We start from the raw sequence: 16,942 nt of genomic DNA, 5'->3' as shown, positions 1-16,942 counted from the left end.
GGGAGGCTATTGAACTTGTTCTCGGTTGGTCGTTTGGCCAGTAACTGGCAGAACTGGGGTTTGAACTGGGCACATCGGGCCCCAGGGCCCCCTCTCATGCCCCTGGTGGTATCTCGTTCTCGCCGGCCCCTATTTCCTTTAGTCCTGAGCCCCACCTGAGCCCCCGCAGCGCCCAGGTGCCCCTCGGCTGATAAGACCTCACACGGTGCTCATCTGTGATCTGTGGAGGGGCCTTTGGGATCTGGCGGAGATTGAGATTCCTGAGTTCTGTGGCCACAGGTGTTTCCAGCCACGTCCCAGAAGATGTCTTCTGAGCGAGGTCACTGGGGCAGAACGGGGGGGCTTCTTGGGCCCTGTCACTACCACCAGCTTACTGGGTGAGTCTGAGCAAGGCGCTGGCCATCTCTGGGCTTCCATTTTCTTGCACTTAAAACCAGGAGTCCCGCCCAGGTGATCTCGGAGGGCCTTTTAGGCTCTGACCTCTGATACTTCAAAATGGCGTGCCTGGGGACCGGCCGAAGATTAGAGGGGGCTGAGACTGCAGAGGATTTCGNCTCTGTGGGCGGGGCGGGGGGTGGGGGGACTTGTGGGAAAGGACCCCGTGGTTCTCACACCTGTGCGTGCGTCCCTAGCCCCAGGATGGCTTCTGGAAGCGCAGGCTGCCTGGCTCCACCCCAGAATTTCTGATTCCTGTTTGTGGTGGCAGCTGAGGACTTCCTTTCTAGTGAGTCCCCAGGTGATGCGGGTGCTGCTGGCCCTGGGACCACACTTTGAAGATGACAGCTGCGTCTATGGCTTTCGGGGAGCACTCCCTGGAGATCAGAGCTAGGGTGGTATTCTGCATACATTTTTTTGCAAATTTTCCCAGGCCATGAAATGTTTGAGTACTTCCATTTTAGAAGCTCACTGCTAATCCACTCCCAAGCATATTTTGACGGGGCCCACCCAGGTGCCGGCTTCTCTCTCCATTCCCGTTTCTTCTCTCTGCACCCCAAAGGCTCCCTCCTGACCCTGGCCCCCTCCCCCTCACTCCCCTTTTCCCATAGGGCTGGTCTTGCTGGAATGTGCTCCGGTCCAGTATAGAGCTGGGAAGTAAAAGCACAGTTACATTTCTCACAGTACCTTTCCAGACTCACCGCTGATTTTTTTTTTTAAATGTTTTATTTATTTCTGAGAGAGAGAGACAGTGTGAGCAGGGGAGGGTCACAGAGAGAGGGAGATACAGAATCTGAAACAGGCTCCAGGCTCTGAGCTAGCTGTCAGCACAGAGCCAGACGTGGGGCTCGAACCCACGAACAGTGAGATCATGACCTGAGCTGAAGTTGGACGCTTAACTGACTGAGCCACCCAGGTGCCCCGACTCACCGTTGATTTTTAAGAACTCTCTGGAAGGCAGGGTAATAATTCTGCGATTGCAGCTCAGGAACCTCAGTTGGGTCCCAATTGCTCCCAGGGTCAACTTCAGGCTTCTGTGTTCGTGTCTCACTGCAGCCTCTCTCTGGACTCCTGCCTGCCATTATCCATCCGTGGGAACACTCTGCCCAAGGCTTCCCAAAACATCCCCACGCGTTTCCAGCTCTCAGTCTCTCTGTCAGGCTGTTTCCCTGCCTGGAAGACCCCCGGCTTTCACTCTGCTCACCTGAGCCCTTCTTGTCACTCCGGCCCCACCTTTGAGATGTTCTTTGTCGTCCAGACCTGTGTTTATTGATTGTTCTAGCTTCCCAGTCTCTGGCGCACAGTCCTAGCAGCTGTTTTCTAAAGCGCTTTCTCCGGGTCAGGCCGTTTCTGTGGCATTTCAACTGGATGCACAGTGAGCAGCTCTCATTTCACAGACGAGGAAATTAAGGCCACACAGGGCAGGAGCTTGCCCTGAGGCCACGCATACATGGCACCGTTGGGTTTCAAACCCAGGCTCACTCCAGATCCCACACTCTCCCATTCATTGAGCAGTGTGTGCAGGAGTAAGGTGACTGGCACGGGCTCCCATGTCATCAGGAGAAGAGATCAGGGGACCTGGGGTCTGTTGATGTGATGATACAAGACCATGTAGCCGTTACGGTGAAAGTCTTGCTGTCTATGCAGTAACGTGGCTACGTTTTGAAAACCTAATGTTGATGGAAAACCGAAAACAAACAATAAGCTGCACAAGTGCACCACAAGTGTAATTAAAAGAAAAACCACAACGACCATTGTAACGTGTTGTTTATGGACACAGAAAATGCAGTAAGAAGATAAAATTGTGGCTGGATACAAACCAATTTCATGACGGCCTTGGTTCTAGCGAAGGAGGAGGAAGCAAAGAGCTGTTAACTTTATCTGTGATGTTTTCCTTTTCTCTCTGTGTTTTGAGATTAGCATATGACAAAATGATAATTAATTATGGAATTAATTAATGATTATGCATTCCAGGTGATGGGTAAATGTGGTGTTCAACGTGCAATCCTTTGTTTTTTCCTCTGTTAAAATGCAACTTTAGAAACCGTAAGCCATGAAAGATGATCCTACCCACCAGATTTGAAATTTACTTTTTTTAATTAAAAAGTTTTTAAATGCTTGTTTATTTTGAGAGAAGGAGAGAGAGAGACCGAGCACAGAGAGAGGGGAGGGACAGAGAGAGAGGGAGACACAGAATCCGAAGCAGGCTCCAGGCTCTGAGCTGTCAGCACAGAGCCTGACGCGGGGCTTGAAGTCATGAACCATGAGACCATGACTGAGCTGAAGTCAGACGCTTAACTGACTGAGCCACTCAGGCGCCCCTGTAATCACCTTTTTAAAGGCTTATTTACAAATACAGTCCCATTATGAAGTTTATGACTTTAGCAGAGGAATTTGGGGGGGAGACAGTGGAGCTCATAACAATCATAATACACAAAAAAATTGCACGTCTACTGAAGTTAAAAGAGTCTCTCTGAGACTTTCTGAGTGCAGCGACCTGCAGAAGTTCATCAGAGTTGGATTTTTCCTGTGTATCAGTGCCTCTTGCTGCAAGTGCCCTAAGCGTAACTGCTTGGTTAGCCTTTATTTGAAAAAATTTTTTAAAGCTTACTTTATATTTGACTGAGAGACAGAGTGCAAGCAGGAGAGGGTTAGAGAGAGAAGGAGACACAGACTCCAAAGCAGGTTCCAGGCTCTCAGCTGTCAGCACAGTGCCCAACAAGGGGCTCGAACCCATGAACCGTGAGATCCTGACCTGAGCTGAAGTCAGACACTTACCTTAACCGACTAAGCCACCCAGACGCCCCTGTTGGCTGGCCTTTAGAACAGAGGAGTCCTGTGGGAGAAGTTGCACCTCCATGGAGGAAGCAGAGATAGGTAAAGGATTGAATAAGCAAGTGCATAGCCCGAGAAGGGCCCAGGAAGACAATTCTCTGATTGATGTGTAGGAGATGGTAGGGAAATCGCCACAACAATCCATGTCAAAGTACCATGCGTGGTCTCACTTNCAAAAGAATGAACCACAAAGGCTATGAAATTACTTTCCTGGGGGAGGGCATGTAAATAAGTAGGATTCTCCTATTCCATCATTTTATTATGAAAAATTTCCAGGGTACACAAAATTTGAAAGTGTTACCATGAACAGATAGAACGCTATTCTGCAATTAATATTTTACTCTTCTTGCTCTATCACATGGTCTATCTGTCTATCAACTCATTACCCACTGTATTTTTCAAATGCAACTCCGAGTACATTGTAGACATGTGTACACTCCCCTTAAATACTTTAATGTGCTTGTCATTAAATTAGAGGGCAAGACTTGTTTTCTTTGTTGTCTTCTTTGGAGTTAGTATTTACGGTCAGTGAAACGCATTTAATCTCCAGTGTACATTCCCTTGAGTTTTGACAAGTGCACACACGTGGGACCCAAACCCAGCGAGATGCAGGGCATTGCCAGTCCCTCAGGCAGTTCCTTCGTGTCCCTCCCCTCTCGTCCCCAGAGGTAGCCTCACCTCATAGATTGCTTTTGCCTGATGTAGAGCTTCATGTACATGGGGCTCATACAATGCACACTCAGCGACATGCTTTTGGGGCTCACGCGTGTTGTTGCAGACAACAGAACCGGTTTCTTTTTATTGCTGGGCACTGCTCCGTCTTATGGAATCCCTCGCTGAGTTTGTTTATTGTGTCTCCTCATTGTGGGAACGCTGGCTGTTCCCAGTTCTGGACCGTTACGGGTAAATCCACGATGAGCATACTCGCGCCGCCTCTTTGTGAACTCATGCTTTGATTTCTCTCAGGTCTCTCCCTAGGAGTGGAATGTCTGGGTGGTGTGATATATTTATACTTCACTTTGTGAAACACTGCCAGGTCTTTTTCCAAAGTGGTTGTACCAAGTTCACACCGTAGGACTGCTTTTGATGAATCTGGGTTAGGATAGATGCAGGTGTGTGACTCACTGAAATAGGTGCTGTCATATCTTTGTCTTCCAGATGAGGACATTGAGGGGCAGAGGGTGGGTCACTTGCTCAAGGTCACCCAGATGGGCTGGTGGCAGAGCTGGGATCCTGTCTGACTCAGTGCCCATCGGTTTCCCTTGTGACCTGCTGCTCCTTGGAGAGCCCAGGCTGGGGAGGCAGAAGAGCAGGTGGCTGGCTTTTGAGGGGGCGCCTCCTGGTGTCCGTAGCCCTGGGACGTTCCCTGTTCTTCCTGACGCGGTGGAAGCGAGGGCCAGGTGAGCGTTTGGTGCTCCTGCCAGGGCTGGGCCCCGGGGCAGGGGCTCTCCACTTTGGGGCTCTGCATGGACCCAGGTTGTACAGCCCTCTAAGCACCCTGGTCCTGGTCCTGTTTGCAGTGGACAGGTGAGCACCAGGCAGCATCCCGGGTCCATAGCATCCTCCCTACATGATGTATCTGGGAGCCGTGCTTGCCGAGTGCTCAGACGCAGGGTGTGGGGAGACCCCAGACCCGCACGTGTCCCCTTCCACCTTTCTAGTCCCAGGTGGGTGCTAAGTGTGAGCAGCCAGCGAGTGGCCTCACAGAGCCCACAGCTTAGTGCGGGGAGTGGCAGATGGGGACACAGGCAAGCTTTGTTCCCTCCTGCGGTGGACACTGTGAGGCTCAAGGCCATCGAGTTCCTGGCTTGGCGGTTCAGTGAGTGGAGGCGCTCGGTGTTCATGTGAGTTGCTCAGGTTAATGCTAGGGTGTCCTAGGTCCCTAAGGACACTAAGGTGTGATGGGAAGACTGTGATGGGGGCGGGGGGCTGCTCCTAGGGCAGGGGGAAGGCAGGCAGGGCATACCCAGAGACACCAGTGCAAGCTCTCACTCTCTAAGCTTTGTGAAGCTTAGAACGTAGAATTTTCCAGCATGTGTGTGTGCCTGAAGTGGGAATGGGAGAGAAGGGTATTGGGGACAGATGGATAAGAGGCTGCAGTAGGGTAGGGGAACAGAGTGGGGTGAGCAGGGGCAGGGGTGAGGGTGGAGAGGTCGGTAGGCCTTTGCAGGCTGTGGGAAGGCATTTAGATTTTATTTAAAAATTTTTTAAAACGTTTTTATTTATTATTGAGAGATGGAAAGAGACAGAGCATGTGCATGGGAGGGGCAGAGAGAGGGAGAGACACAGAATCTGAAGTAGGCTCCAGGCTCTGAGCTGTCAGCACAGAGGCCGATGCGGGGCTTGAACTCACAAACCGTGAGATCATGACCTGAGCTGAAGTATTAACCGACTGAGCCACCCAGGTGCTCCAGGAAAGGGGTTTAGATTTTAATCAGAGAGAAATAGGAGGCCCTGGAATGTTTTTCCTTTCAAACAGGAGGTGATCCAGTTTACCTCTGAAGTGATGGGCACAGTAAATGTGTTCAGGGAAGCCCATGGGCTCATGGGACTCTGTGGTTGGGGCACATGGGGAGGGTTCCCAGGGGAAGAGAGCGCCAAGAAGAGCAGGTACAAGCCACGTAGGAGGCGCCTATGCCTTGGATGGCCATTCTGGGTAGAGCGACTCCCAGGAGAGGGACCTCTGAGAGCCAGAAACCATTAAGGAGCTGACAAGAGTTCCCCGTGGCTGGAGACGTAGGGAGGGCCGATGCATGCCAGCCCACGGAGATGGGCTTCTGGGGAAGGACGGAGATGGGCTTCTGGAAAGGATGGTCGTGAGCTTGTTGAGGAATGGGGGCCAGCATCTGCCTGGCTAAATACACCCTGGACCGACGCGCATATGAGTAAATGGCTGGAGGNGAAGACCGGGCAGCCTTGGGTCCTGAGAGGAGCAGCTTTGTTCGGACTGGGTTGGGGTCCATCATCCCCTTGACTGCAAGTCCGGCCAGGCTGCCTGGCCCGATGGCCTGCGAGGCCTGTGGGGGGCAGTGAGCCTGGACCCCGCCTGCCCACACAGCGGCCCACAGAGAAGGCCTGGCCTCCTCTGAAAGGCCCTGAGGTGCACGGCGGTGGCGTGGAGCTCCCACTGAAGAATGCCACTTGCGAAAATATATTTGTTTATTCAGAGATTTAATTAACATGTTTAAATATTAAAGAGTAAACAACGCGTGTCTAGTGGGATTCAACATTTACCAACAGGCGTTCTGATTTATTCAATTATTTGTGCTCTCCCGGCCCTAAGAGCCATGTTTCCGGCGTTGTCCTGGGGAGGCCTCAGTTCTCCCTGGANAAGAGGAAGGGGAGAAGGAAGGAGGGATGGGGAAGGGGTGAGGGACCGGGGAAGGGAGGAGGAGGAGAGGAGTTTTATGAAGAGGAGGAGCTGTCCAGGCAAAAGAAACCAAGATGCTGTATTTGGTTTGTGTAGAGGGAAGAGACGGGTTCAAGTTTAAGGACGGTAGAACGAGATTGCAGATTACGAAGGCAGGTGGCAGCTAGGGAGTCCTTGAAGGAATCTCTACAGCTTGGGGGAGCGGAGGATCTTGGGGTTTCCTCTGGTGAGGACGCCTATTTTCGTGCAATGAGGTAGAAGCTTCTCCCCTTGATGCCTAAGGGACCTGCAGTCTGATCAGAGCAGCCCATTCCGCTGCTGCATCCGCAGAGGGGGAGGGACCCAGGCGGATAATAAGACCCCAGCCACCACTGCAGGTGAAACTCTGAAACCAGAGGTGTTTTACAAGCGATCTGCATTATAATATCTCTGCAAATGAAGTCCTGGATGCTGAGAGATTACACTGGGGGTTATTTATTGGCAATGCGCTCTACGGTTTTAATTTTTTCTTTTTGCTTATTCAGGCTTTAGCTCCAGAGGAAAATAGCCTGGGGTGGCTTCGAAATAGATTCTCTCTGCCCCATTAACTTATTCAGTGAGTTTAATGGTCCTTTTTCCCCTCAGCCTTGAAACCATCATTAAAAGGCAGAGATTTATAAAAGCAAAGACACTNCACACTTGGCACTGGCACTGTGGGTATAGTCTCTGAGCAGGTCCTAATCCTCAGACACAAGCCCCTGGAAGCTGGGCAAACAGTTTGCTGGTTGCTTGGGGGTAGTGGCCCCGCCCACAGATGCTTTGCAGGGCTGAGTGTCCCCAGAACTTCCCAGCTCTCACAGGGCTGTGGTGAAGCGCCCCCTGGTCCCGTGCAGGTCTCTGGGACCATTTCTTGGTACATGTCACCGTGCCCTCCCAGATGCTGTCCTTCTCAGGGCCAGTTTACCAAAACCCAGAAGACCCTTTGCAGAGGGATCACCGTCTCAGAGGCCAGTTTCCCATGAGCCAAGTGGCTTAGAGGCCCAACTGCCCAAAGGACCGTTGAGCAAATGGCCAATGTGCCTACGAGCAACTCCCTGGAAGCCCGTTTGCAAGATGCTCAATTTGCCACAAAATTACTAAAACTTTGATTCAAAGAACGCAATGATTGGATCAGGCCAGGTCGAGCCAGGGCTGTCCAATTCCATTCAATCTAGTTCAACCCACTCCACTTCCCCGCATTGTCCGAGCACCTGTGGTGTGCGAGGCTGGGTACCGCAGGGGCTGCATTGCAGCAGAGAGTGAACTAGTTTCGGCGGAGGAGGGAACGCAGGTGGCTGTGGGCATCTGTTGTCACAGAAAGGTGTGTGGTGGGGGTGGGGTGGGGGTGAGGCAAACTTTGATGAAGGATATGGGTGTGTCCCATAGTGCTCAGGTTGGATCCGGATAGGGAGGGAGGGGAGGAGAGGGCAGGACATTTTGGGCAGGAAGTGCAGCAGAGGCGCTTGCCCAGGGCCTTAGAGGAGTCCAAGGTCCCAGCTAGCCTGGAGAGCAGGGAGTCCAGGGCCCTGAGGGCTGGCAGAGGAGCCTCCGGGCTCTGCTCTCTTGGGGACGCTTCCACTGCTGGCCCAAGACCCTCTGAACTTCACTTGACACACAATCCCAAGCAGGCTCCAGGCTCTGAGCTGTCCACGCAGAGCCCGACGCAGGGCTTGAACCCAAGAACTTTAGGATCGCGACCTGAGTTGAAGTCGGACGCTTAACCGACTGAGCCACCCAGGCGCCCCTAAAATTTTTTTAAGTGTGTTTGCTAATGGAAAATTAGAAATAACAGCAAGTATGGAAAATCAACAAAGATATCGCCCGTATTCCCAGAAACCTGGAAAAAAAGAAACCCATCCCTTGGCAGATTTTCTTCAAGTCCTTTCCTAGAATCAGTGCATAAGGCAGAAAGTTGTCTTTGAAAACTCTGTNCAAAGCTTGTCTGTCCTTCTTATTCCAGCAGATGTTCTCATTGCATGAAGTGGGGGCAGAAGTGCCAGTGTTTTATTTATTTATTTATTTTTTAAATTTAAAAAACATTTATTTCTGAGAGAGAGAGAGAGAGAGCATGAACAAGGGAGGGTCAGAGAGAGAGGGAGACACAGAATCTGAAACAGATTCCATGCTCTGAGCTAGCTGTGAGCACAGAGCCCGACGCGGGGCTCGAACCCATGAACCGTAAGATCATGACCTGAGCCAAAGTCAGACGCTTAACCGACTGAGCCACCCCGGTGCCCCTCGCCAGTGTTTTAAAAATAGTTACTATATATTTCTCTTTCTGAGTGCATAGAGCTAAATTTGCATCAATTCAGTGTATGCACAAAACCTTACCTTTGTGTGTGTGTATTAACGTGTACCTGAGCCGGTGTTGAACGTCAGGTGCGTGTGGGTTGTGGAGAAGAGAAGCACATAGTAGAGGAAGAAGGCAGGAGGCGATCACAGCAACTCAGAGGTGGGCGATGTGGGTGGGAGACGAGGGGAATGGAAGGATAATATCTCAGATTCTATGCAGAAATTTCAAGCCACTGTGATCCTACCTGTTGAGTGTGAGAGATGGAGGTGTAAAGAGGGACTGGGTTTCCAGAATTTGGGCGAGGAGGAAGTACTGCTGCCCTGAGCAGGTGTAGGTGATGGGGGACACAGAGACTTCTTTTCGGGACGCACCGAGTTTATGGTGCTTGTGAGAGCTGATCTCATGCAGGGTGGAAAGTGGCCTGGAAAAGGACACCTTGTCTCTGATGAGGCCCTTGTCTGTGAAATGTCCCCAGCGGAGAAAGCACCAAGGATTCTTGTTAAAGAAGGGGGCGTATCCTGGAGCTCAGGACGAGCCCACCTTCTCAGTCGTGTCCAGCCTTTTCCTTGGGAGAGGGGCTATCGCTTGTGAGAACTTTGTTAAAAATGGTGGCTCCAAAAACATTTTCCCTTTGTCTTTATTGGCAGGGTCATTTTGGCTTCTCTGCCCCCTTGCCACCCCACCACCCTTGCCCTCACTGCTTCTGTAGGTGGGATGGTGCCTTTCTTCCTCTAAGCTCACCTCTAAACACGTATGGTGATAGAAGGTGATAGAAGTCAAGGTGCCAGCGTTCTGGTAGATTGGTTGTTGGCTGGTTAGTAATAGTAACAGGAAACGTTGAGGTAAGCGTTCACCTACACTCAGTGGTGCTTCACAATAACTTTCCACTGCCCTGTGAGGAAGGTCAGATCTCACCATGCCATTTTTAGAGAAGGCAAATGACTTGTCCAACATCCAGGTCTCTGCTAAGAGAGCAGAGGACCCTTTGCACAAAATCTAATCTTACCAAGATCAAGGTGTCTGACTCCAGAATGGGAACGTGTGAGCATCCTTGGGGGAAGAACAGGTGTCCGTGCATGGGTTTGGGTCATCTTGGGACATGTGAACATGCTCTTATCTTTATTCCCCGTCTGGCTGCAGATGTCCTGAGGAGTGAGGGTGTTGATGATGGTGCTGATGATGGCCACCATGGACAGGGCGTCCCCAGCGCTAGGTGCTTACTCTGCTCCAGGCTGTGTGCTAAGCACCTACCATTCAGTGGCTTTAATCCTCAGACAACTGAACTTAGGTCATGTGCCCAAGATCACCCAGCTAATGAGCAACGGAGTGGCTTGGAGTCAGGGAGTCTGTGCCCAGAGCCCGCGCTCCCAGGCCCACAGTCATGGACACCAGTCGAGGCTGCGCCTGGAGATCGTGGGCCCACCCCTCGCTCCTGAGCCCTGAACGTCAGCTGGATAGAACCTGGTTAGATTTTCCACGCTGGGACAAATGTTCCTGCTGTCAGTTCGGTGAGAAATTCTGCTCCCTGATCTACATTGATCCATTCACCTCGAATAAAATAATTGTACGGGGAACGAGATAAAATATTTGTACCATTGATTGTTTCATTTCATGGACGGTGGCAGCAAGTGTCTGTGAGCAGGGGAAAGGGGCCGCACCTGCACGTGTGCACAAGGTGAGCTGGGGTCGGAGCCGCAGGGCTGCTGGGGTCCCCAGGGCATTGCCTGGCACCCAGCTCTAATGCTGATGGGCCAGCTGATTGGCAGGCTCCAAAAGGGGGTGCCTCGTAACAGCTCTGGGTACAGGCTGTGTTAGCTGCTCACCGGGGCATCATCTTTTGGAAGGGAAGTGCTCCGGGCACCCTCTGAGGAGGGTATACCCCTTCCCACATCTCTAAAGGGTCATACAGAAGATTTAGTAAGTGCCAGGTCTTGCTCACTGAATCACTCAAGGAACACTGGGATGCAGCACGGAGAAGCAGGTTGCGAAGAGCCGGGGTTTGTGTCAGGCAGGTTTGATCCTGGTGCCCTGGATGTTGGGCAAGTCACTTAACCTCTCTGAGCTTCAGTTCCTCCTGGAACAAATAACCCCCACCCCACGGGGGGCTATTGGAGTTCAGGGAGGTCGTGTATGAGAACACATGGCCTTGTGTTTGGCTGCAAGTAACTGCAAAGTGGCTGGTGGTTTAGACATACAGCGGCTTCTTTTTCTGATGTGAAATTAGACGGTGAGAGGCGGGTTGGGGTTGGTCCAGCAGCTCGGTGACATCAGAGGCAGCGTCTCTGGGGTCTTCTCGGTTTGTCTGTCACGGTTGCAAGGTGGCAGCAGCCCACATGGCCTTGTGAAAGGCAGGAAGGGGAGCGACGAGGAGTGTCCACCAGGAAAGGAGGTTTCCAGAGGCACCCCTGTACCCAGACCGCCGCAGTTCCGGAACGTGCCCATCCCTGGCTGCTGGGGCGGGGGCGGGACCGGTGAGCATGCGGACGGCGGGTGTCCCCATATGCAGAGAGCTTGTCCGCAGGCTGTTGTGGTGGCTCCTCTGTCGCTCTGCGGGAGGTGTGCGCGCGCGTGTGTGCACATGTGTGTGCGTGTGGATCACAGTGACCGCCCTGTAGGGAGGGCAAGCGAAGAGAGCTGGGCTCCTGTGCCGTGGGGCTCCTGGGGAGGGCCAGGGAGGACGTGCATGGTGACAAGAGGAAGATGTAGGACAGGGACAGACAGGCACCCCAACTCTCAGAGGATTGGGTGCAGGTTGTGACCTTTTCTCTATGTACCTGGGGCCAGACTGGGGCAGTGGGCTGACACAATGGGGTCTGTGTTTTAGGGAGGTTGATCTGATGGTGGTCGGAGAGGGATGGGAAGCAGCAGACACCTGCGGGAGGGGGTGGGCAGACCCTTGGGAGAGACAGAGTCACCTCCAGGTGGAGGGCCCAAGGGCAGACTTGGGAGGAGGGCGGTAAGGGTGCACTTGAGGGGGGCACTAGAGAGAGAGACGGCAGGGAGGCCAGGCTGGCCGACACGGTCCCTGAGGGGCACGTGAGGAGCCTGCAAGCTGGGGTTTCCATCGAGGAGCCTGGGGGCCTGGGAGTGGGAGGAGCCTGGGAGTGGGAGGAGCCTGGGGGCCTGGGAGTGGGAGGAGCCTGGGGTGAGAGGAGCCTGGGAGTGGGAGGGGCCTGGGGTGAGAGGAGCCTGGGAGTGGGAGGGGCCTGGGGTGGGAGGAGCCTGGGAGTGGGAGGAGGGTTTACCAGGAGTTGGGGGTGTGGCGCTCAGGCGTCCAGAGTGGGTTGGGAAGGAGAAGCGTGCATCTGGTTTCTCACAGTCGATTTGGGTTCTGCCTTGGAGATCCAGAGGCGTGTGTCTGGCCGTGGGGGTGGAATTTCAAGGCTGGCCTTGGGCATCAAACCCAGCCTGGAGATTTGTGAATTATGTGCCTGGAGGTACGAGCTGAAGCCAAGGGTGCCGTGGACAATGAGAGGGGCTGAGGGCCAAGGAGAGCCTCCATTTGGAGGCAGGCGTGAGGAGAGAGGGCCAGGAGGGAGCGAGTCGGGGGGAGAATGCCCGGTGCAGCTGCCAGGGGCCCGCAGCCTCTAGGATGAAGGGGGTGGGCTGGAGGGGACCCGGAGAGACTGGCCGCTGAAGCAGTGAGTGCAGACTCGTCCCTCCCAGGCTATGGTTACCCAGGGGTAGCCAGTGGTGGGTTGGTAGGAACACACTGTTTTAAGAGGATGGAGGCACGGGCATGAAATCCCATCCGCTGGCGCTGGATCAGGAAGGAGCCAGCAGAGTGGAAAAGCTGAAGGAGCAGCGGCCGTGGGTCAGTGTGGAGAGTGGGCACGCCGAGTGGAAGAGAGAAGATGAGGGACACAGACCACGAGGCCGGGGCAGCCTCTCGTGCTGCTACATCTGCGCCGCCTTGCACAGTGCTGGGTCTTTGAACGATTAAAAGAAAAGGGACCATCTTTCTCTGCAGAAGGAGCCAAAGTGGAGAAAGCAGTATTCAGATGCAATCGTAGAGTGAAAAGGAGACAAGAAAACCCAAGTCCGATGTCCTAGATCATCTCAGTGAGCTACTCAACCCCTGAGCCTCAGTTTTCTCATCTGCAAAATGGGGATAGTCATAGTACCTTCTTGATGAGGTTATTTAGAGGATTACGTAAGACAACGCCCATAAAACACTTGGCATGTGTGCTTTCTGTATGTTCTGTGCTACCGTTGTTGTTACTTTTGTTGGTAGTGGGATAGGACATCACATCCTCTGCTGAAATGAGTGTGGGCCCAAGCGCAGGGATGGGGATTCGGTGGAAAAGGTTTGCATGGGCATCAGGTGATGCGAAGCCAACGGAAGCACGGCCCTGTGCTCCACCTGGGTACTGAGTCAGGACGGGGGTGAACGGGGAGGTGGGGCTTCTGAGGCTGAGCATCCCTGACCCCAAGGTCTCCCTGCCCAGAGGGACCCTGCGGTAGCTGACAGTCTCTAGGAGCCTCTGTCTGCCCACGGTGGGCCCGTCCGGAACAATTTGCATCTGGAATTGCTGGGGCCAGATGGCTCATCTGGGACTAAAACTTGTGGGTCTGCACCCCAATCCCCAGCCCTGCTGAGAGAGTGTGCAGGGATGCGGGTAGGGGGTCAGGGGCAGGGAAGAATATGGTGCTGCCTGAGGGAACCTGGCCTGTGCCACCTTGGTTTTAGGACTCTAGGTCTCAGAGCAGCAGGCTGGGGGGCCTGGGGGTCTGGGGGGGCCTGGGGGGTTTTCTTCCCTCCTTGTGCAGATGAAGTAACAGGCCTAGGGACAGAGGTCTGGCCTGCCGTCACAGTGAGGACACAACAGAGTGAGGACTCGCACCCATGCCTTTGACTCTGTGTCCAGTGCTCTCTTGTAAGCTGCTTCCTGGAATTGCCCTTGGCCTTTTGCAAGAGCCTTCTGTCTGGGGCCCGGGGTCTGAGGCGTTCTGGGCCAGAGGTAGAAACAAGTGTGGGCCGTCTGTCAGCGAGTGACCCCTGACTGCAGTTCATGGTGCCCCCAGGATGGCCTTGATATTCAGGTCCTTCCTGTAGGCAGGCTCCTCCCAGGCCCCCATCCCTTCTGACCCAGCCCGTCGGGGCTCCTTACATTTCTGGAGGGGGCTTCAGATCCGTCAGTGTGGGAGGCATCTGCACTGTCAGTGCCTGGGCCGGTTCTGCTAATCACGACCCTGCTTTATGAATCAGCCGGGAGAGAAGGAGAGAGGCCTTCCTCCACGTGGCAGCCCGGGCCCAGCTCCCCTCCCACCCCTCTTTTCCTCTTTCACTCCTCTCTGCCCTTCATTCATCTCCTGCTTGCTCCGGGGGCCTTCTCTGAATAGCATCTGGGGCCCCTCCTGTGGAAACCCGGGCCTTCCTGGGGTTTGCAGAGAGGAGGTGGGTGGTAGAAGCTTGTGCAGCTCTTAGGGTTCTCTGTAGGGTCTGGTGGAGGGTGCAGCCCAGTGCAGACCCCCCATTTGCTTGAGCCCCAGTATTTGATGTTTTTGTACAGTAGTGGCTTCTGTTACTCCAGCAAAACCCTGACCCGCACTGGAAAGAGACCCAGGGGAGAGATCCAGGGGGGCTTCTCCAGGGGTTTCCCTTCGTTTCATCTTGAGGCGCTCTCCCTCTAGTTATTCCTGGCGTCGCCCTTTGGCCGAGGGACGTGCTGCCTTCTGCGCCCTGCCACGAGGAACACCATTTTTCTCACACCCTCTTGGTACTGGTTGGCATTCAAATGAAAAAAAAAAATACTAAGAATGAATAAAGTGAGATAATTATAGAAAAAAAAAGAGCAAGTGTTATCATAATAGTCAGCTTCTCAAAGCAAAGGGCGGCATTTCGGTGCTTGCTAACGCCCGACTCCCGGACTTGGCTTGACTCCGAGTTGCTGCAGGATGTGGGGGGCAGGGCGGTGCACACTTCTGCAACCCTGCTTTGCCCATCTGGGCCCTGCATTCCTGTTGCAGAAAGGGTGTCACCGGCTTCAAGAATAATGGTGGTCCCAATAAGCCCTGTTTCTAAGTCCTATGTTCCATGCTTTGCCGAGATGATGTCCGGAATGATGACAGTGTTTCTCTGAAATTGGCCTTAACACTGTCATTTGCTCCATTCCGCAGATGAGTAAACTGAGTCTCAAAGTAGGTTGTAGGCCCAAAGTCATTCCACTGGGAGGTGGAGCAGAGAGAGCATTTGGCTCCCCGGGCTCTGAAGTGCGACCCGTGCAGGCCCCATCTGCGTGTGCCCACAGGTGCCTGCAGATTCCTAACTGCTTGCTATTTGAGCCTCAGACTCTGACTTTCCGGCCTGCCCTGGACCCTCCCTGACAGTTCTGGGGACTGAACTGTGGTCCTGGGCTGGGGATGGTCCCCGTCTTGCAGGCAGGACCCTATTCTGAACTTAAGGACCTCGTCCCTCTCAGGCTTGATGCTCACACAGGAGCCTTCCGGCCATACCTGCCACAGGGCGACAGGTGCAGGGCTGTTTCTTACAGGGTATGTGCCTTCCGAGAGGTGGTGCGGGAGACCTGTTCTGGGGGGCAAGCTTGGGGCGCTCCTAGTTCTATAGCTCTGTGGCTATTGTGTGTCCCCTTAACTCTGAGACTCCCCGGAGGATGCAGAATGAATGCCCTCCGGCCGCGCCCCTCCTGTCCCCAAGCCCACCCGCTCTGCCTCACCGCCCCTTGTCCCTGGGGTCCTCTGCCTTGTGTGGGGCACTCACTGCCTGTCTCCAGTCTCCACCCTGGGCCATAACTTTCTGAGTTTCTGCTCACGCCCTGTTGACCACAATAACGGCCACCTTCTATCAGACGCTCATTTTGTGCTGAGCTATTAATGCACAACCTTCTTTAACTCTCTCCTGGCCCAAGGAGAACATTATCATGCCTGTTATATATGGAGAGAAACAAATGGAGACCCAGAATGGCTGGGCACCTCGCCCGAGAGAGCATGGGATGGGGGTGGTGACATTGTCTCTGGCAAAGCTTGTCCCCAGGTCGCAGCTGCCTCCTTGTGCGGGGGCACCCCCGCCTTTGCTGCCTTTGCCCTCCTGTTTCCGGTGCATTCCTCCTCCCGCCTGCTGCTCTCCCTCCTGCGGACACGCTGGCAGAGAGGGGCTCTGGGGAGGAAGGGGGCAGCGAGGCAGCGGTGGCACAGCTGTGACCGGCCGCCGCCCGCACACCCGGCACTCATGCATGGCGACACGGGCCGCTGAGTCCTCCTGGGTGGCCTCCCCATGATGCTGTGCCCAGGCCAGCTGGCCAAGGACAGTCCACTTGGCTGATTCTGGGGAAGGTCACTGTCTGCCCTGGGGCCTGTGTGCTGGGTGGTGGGGGGGGTTCCAGGGGGANCCCACGCAGACCTGAGACTGAACCCCCTCCTGCCAGCTCCCCTCCCCACCCCAGCTGCACCCCCAGCCAGCGCTGGCCCACCTCACCCCACTGCTTGCACTGAGTTCGGAGGCCACTCAGTGCAGGTTGGGAGGCACTCCAGCGTGTCCCCCAAAGGATCCTGTGGCCCCATAGTGACACTTTAGTCTTATGCAGCCGCTGCCTGACGGCGGGATGTTGACGTCATGAGGCCCCCCTCCTCTGGGCCTCAGTTTCCTTCTCTGCTGTTAATAACAGCACTTCCTTCACAGAGTCACTGTTGGAATTCCAGGTACCTAGTCCCGCCCCTGGCACCCCAACGCTCCGGAAGCGGGTACTGTGTGGTTCTAGATCGCGGCCGTTCCCTCCGGGAAGCAGTCAGTCCATGTCAAAGTGCTGCCTTTGGTCTATGATAATGGCAGTTTTGTATGTTTCAACCTGATAACCAGACAGCCTAAGCATCCGGGGCAAGCCTGTGAGCTCTAGGCACCTGCCTCCATTTCCCCACGTCTCAAACTCCAGCCACAACACGTTTCAAAGCGTGATGACCGTGAGCTCCATGTGCAGTGGTCTATTGAATGTGAAACAGAAAGTGGGGAGTCAAAGGAGGGGAGTGTTTTGTTC

At 54.1% G+C, this 16,942-nt stretch overlaps 1 protein-coding gene across 1 annotated transcript in view; it reads left to right on the top strand.

The window, feature by feature from the left end:
• Positions 1–16,942, top strand: part of NTRK3 (neurotrophic receptor tyrosine kinase 3) — a 353,170-nt gene that overhangs the window by 15,032 nt on the left and 321,196 nt on the right. Inside the window, 1 exon segment of the mRNA XM_077774348.1 lies at positions 1,547–1,568. Within this exon segment, the coding sequence (XP_077630474.1) occupies positions 1,547–1,568 (22 nt within the window).

This window comes from Crocuta crocuta, unplaced genomic scaffold (assembly GCF_008692635.1).
Source record: "Crocuta crocuta isolate KB4526 unplaced genomic scaffold, BGI_CrCroc_1.0 scaffold7, whole genome shotgun sequence".
NCBI lineage: Eukaryota > Metazoa > Chordata > Mammalia > Carnivora > Hyaenidae > Crocuta > Crocuta crocuta.
The sequence above is the reverse complement of the archived record's forward strand: the minus strand, read 5'-3'. Positions and strand labels throughout refer to the sequence as shown.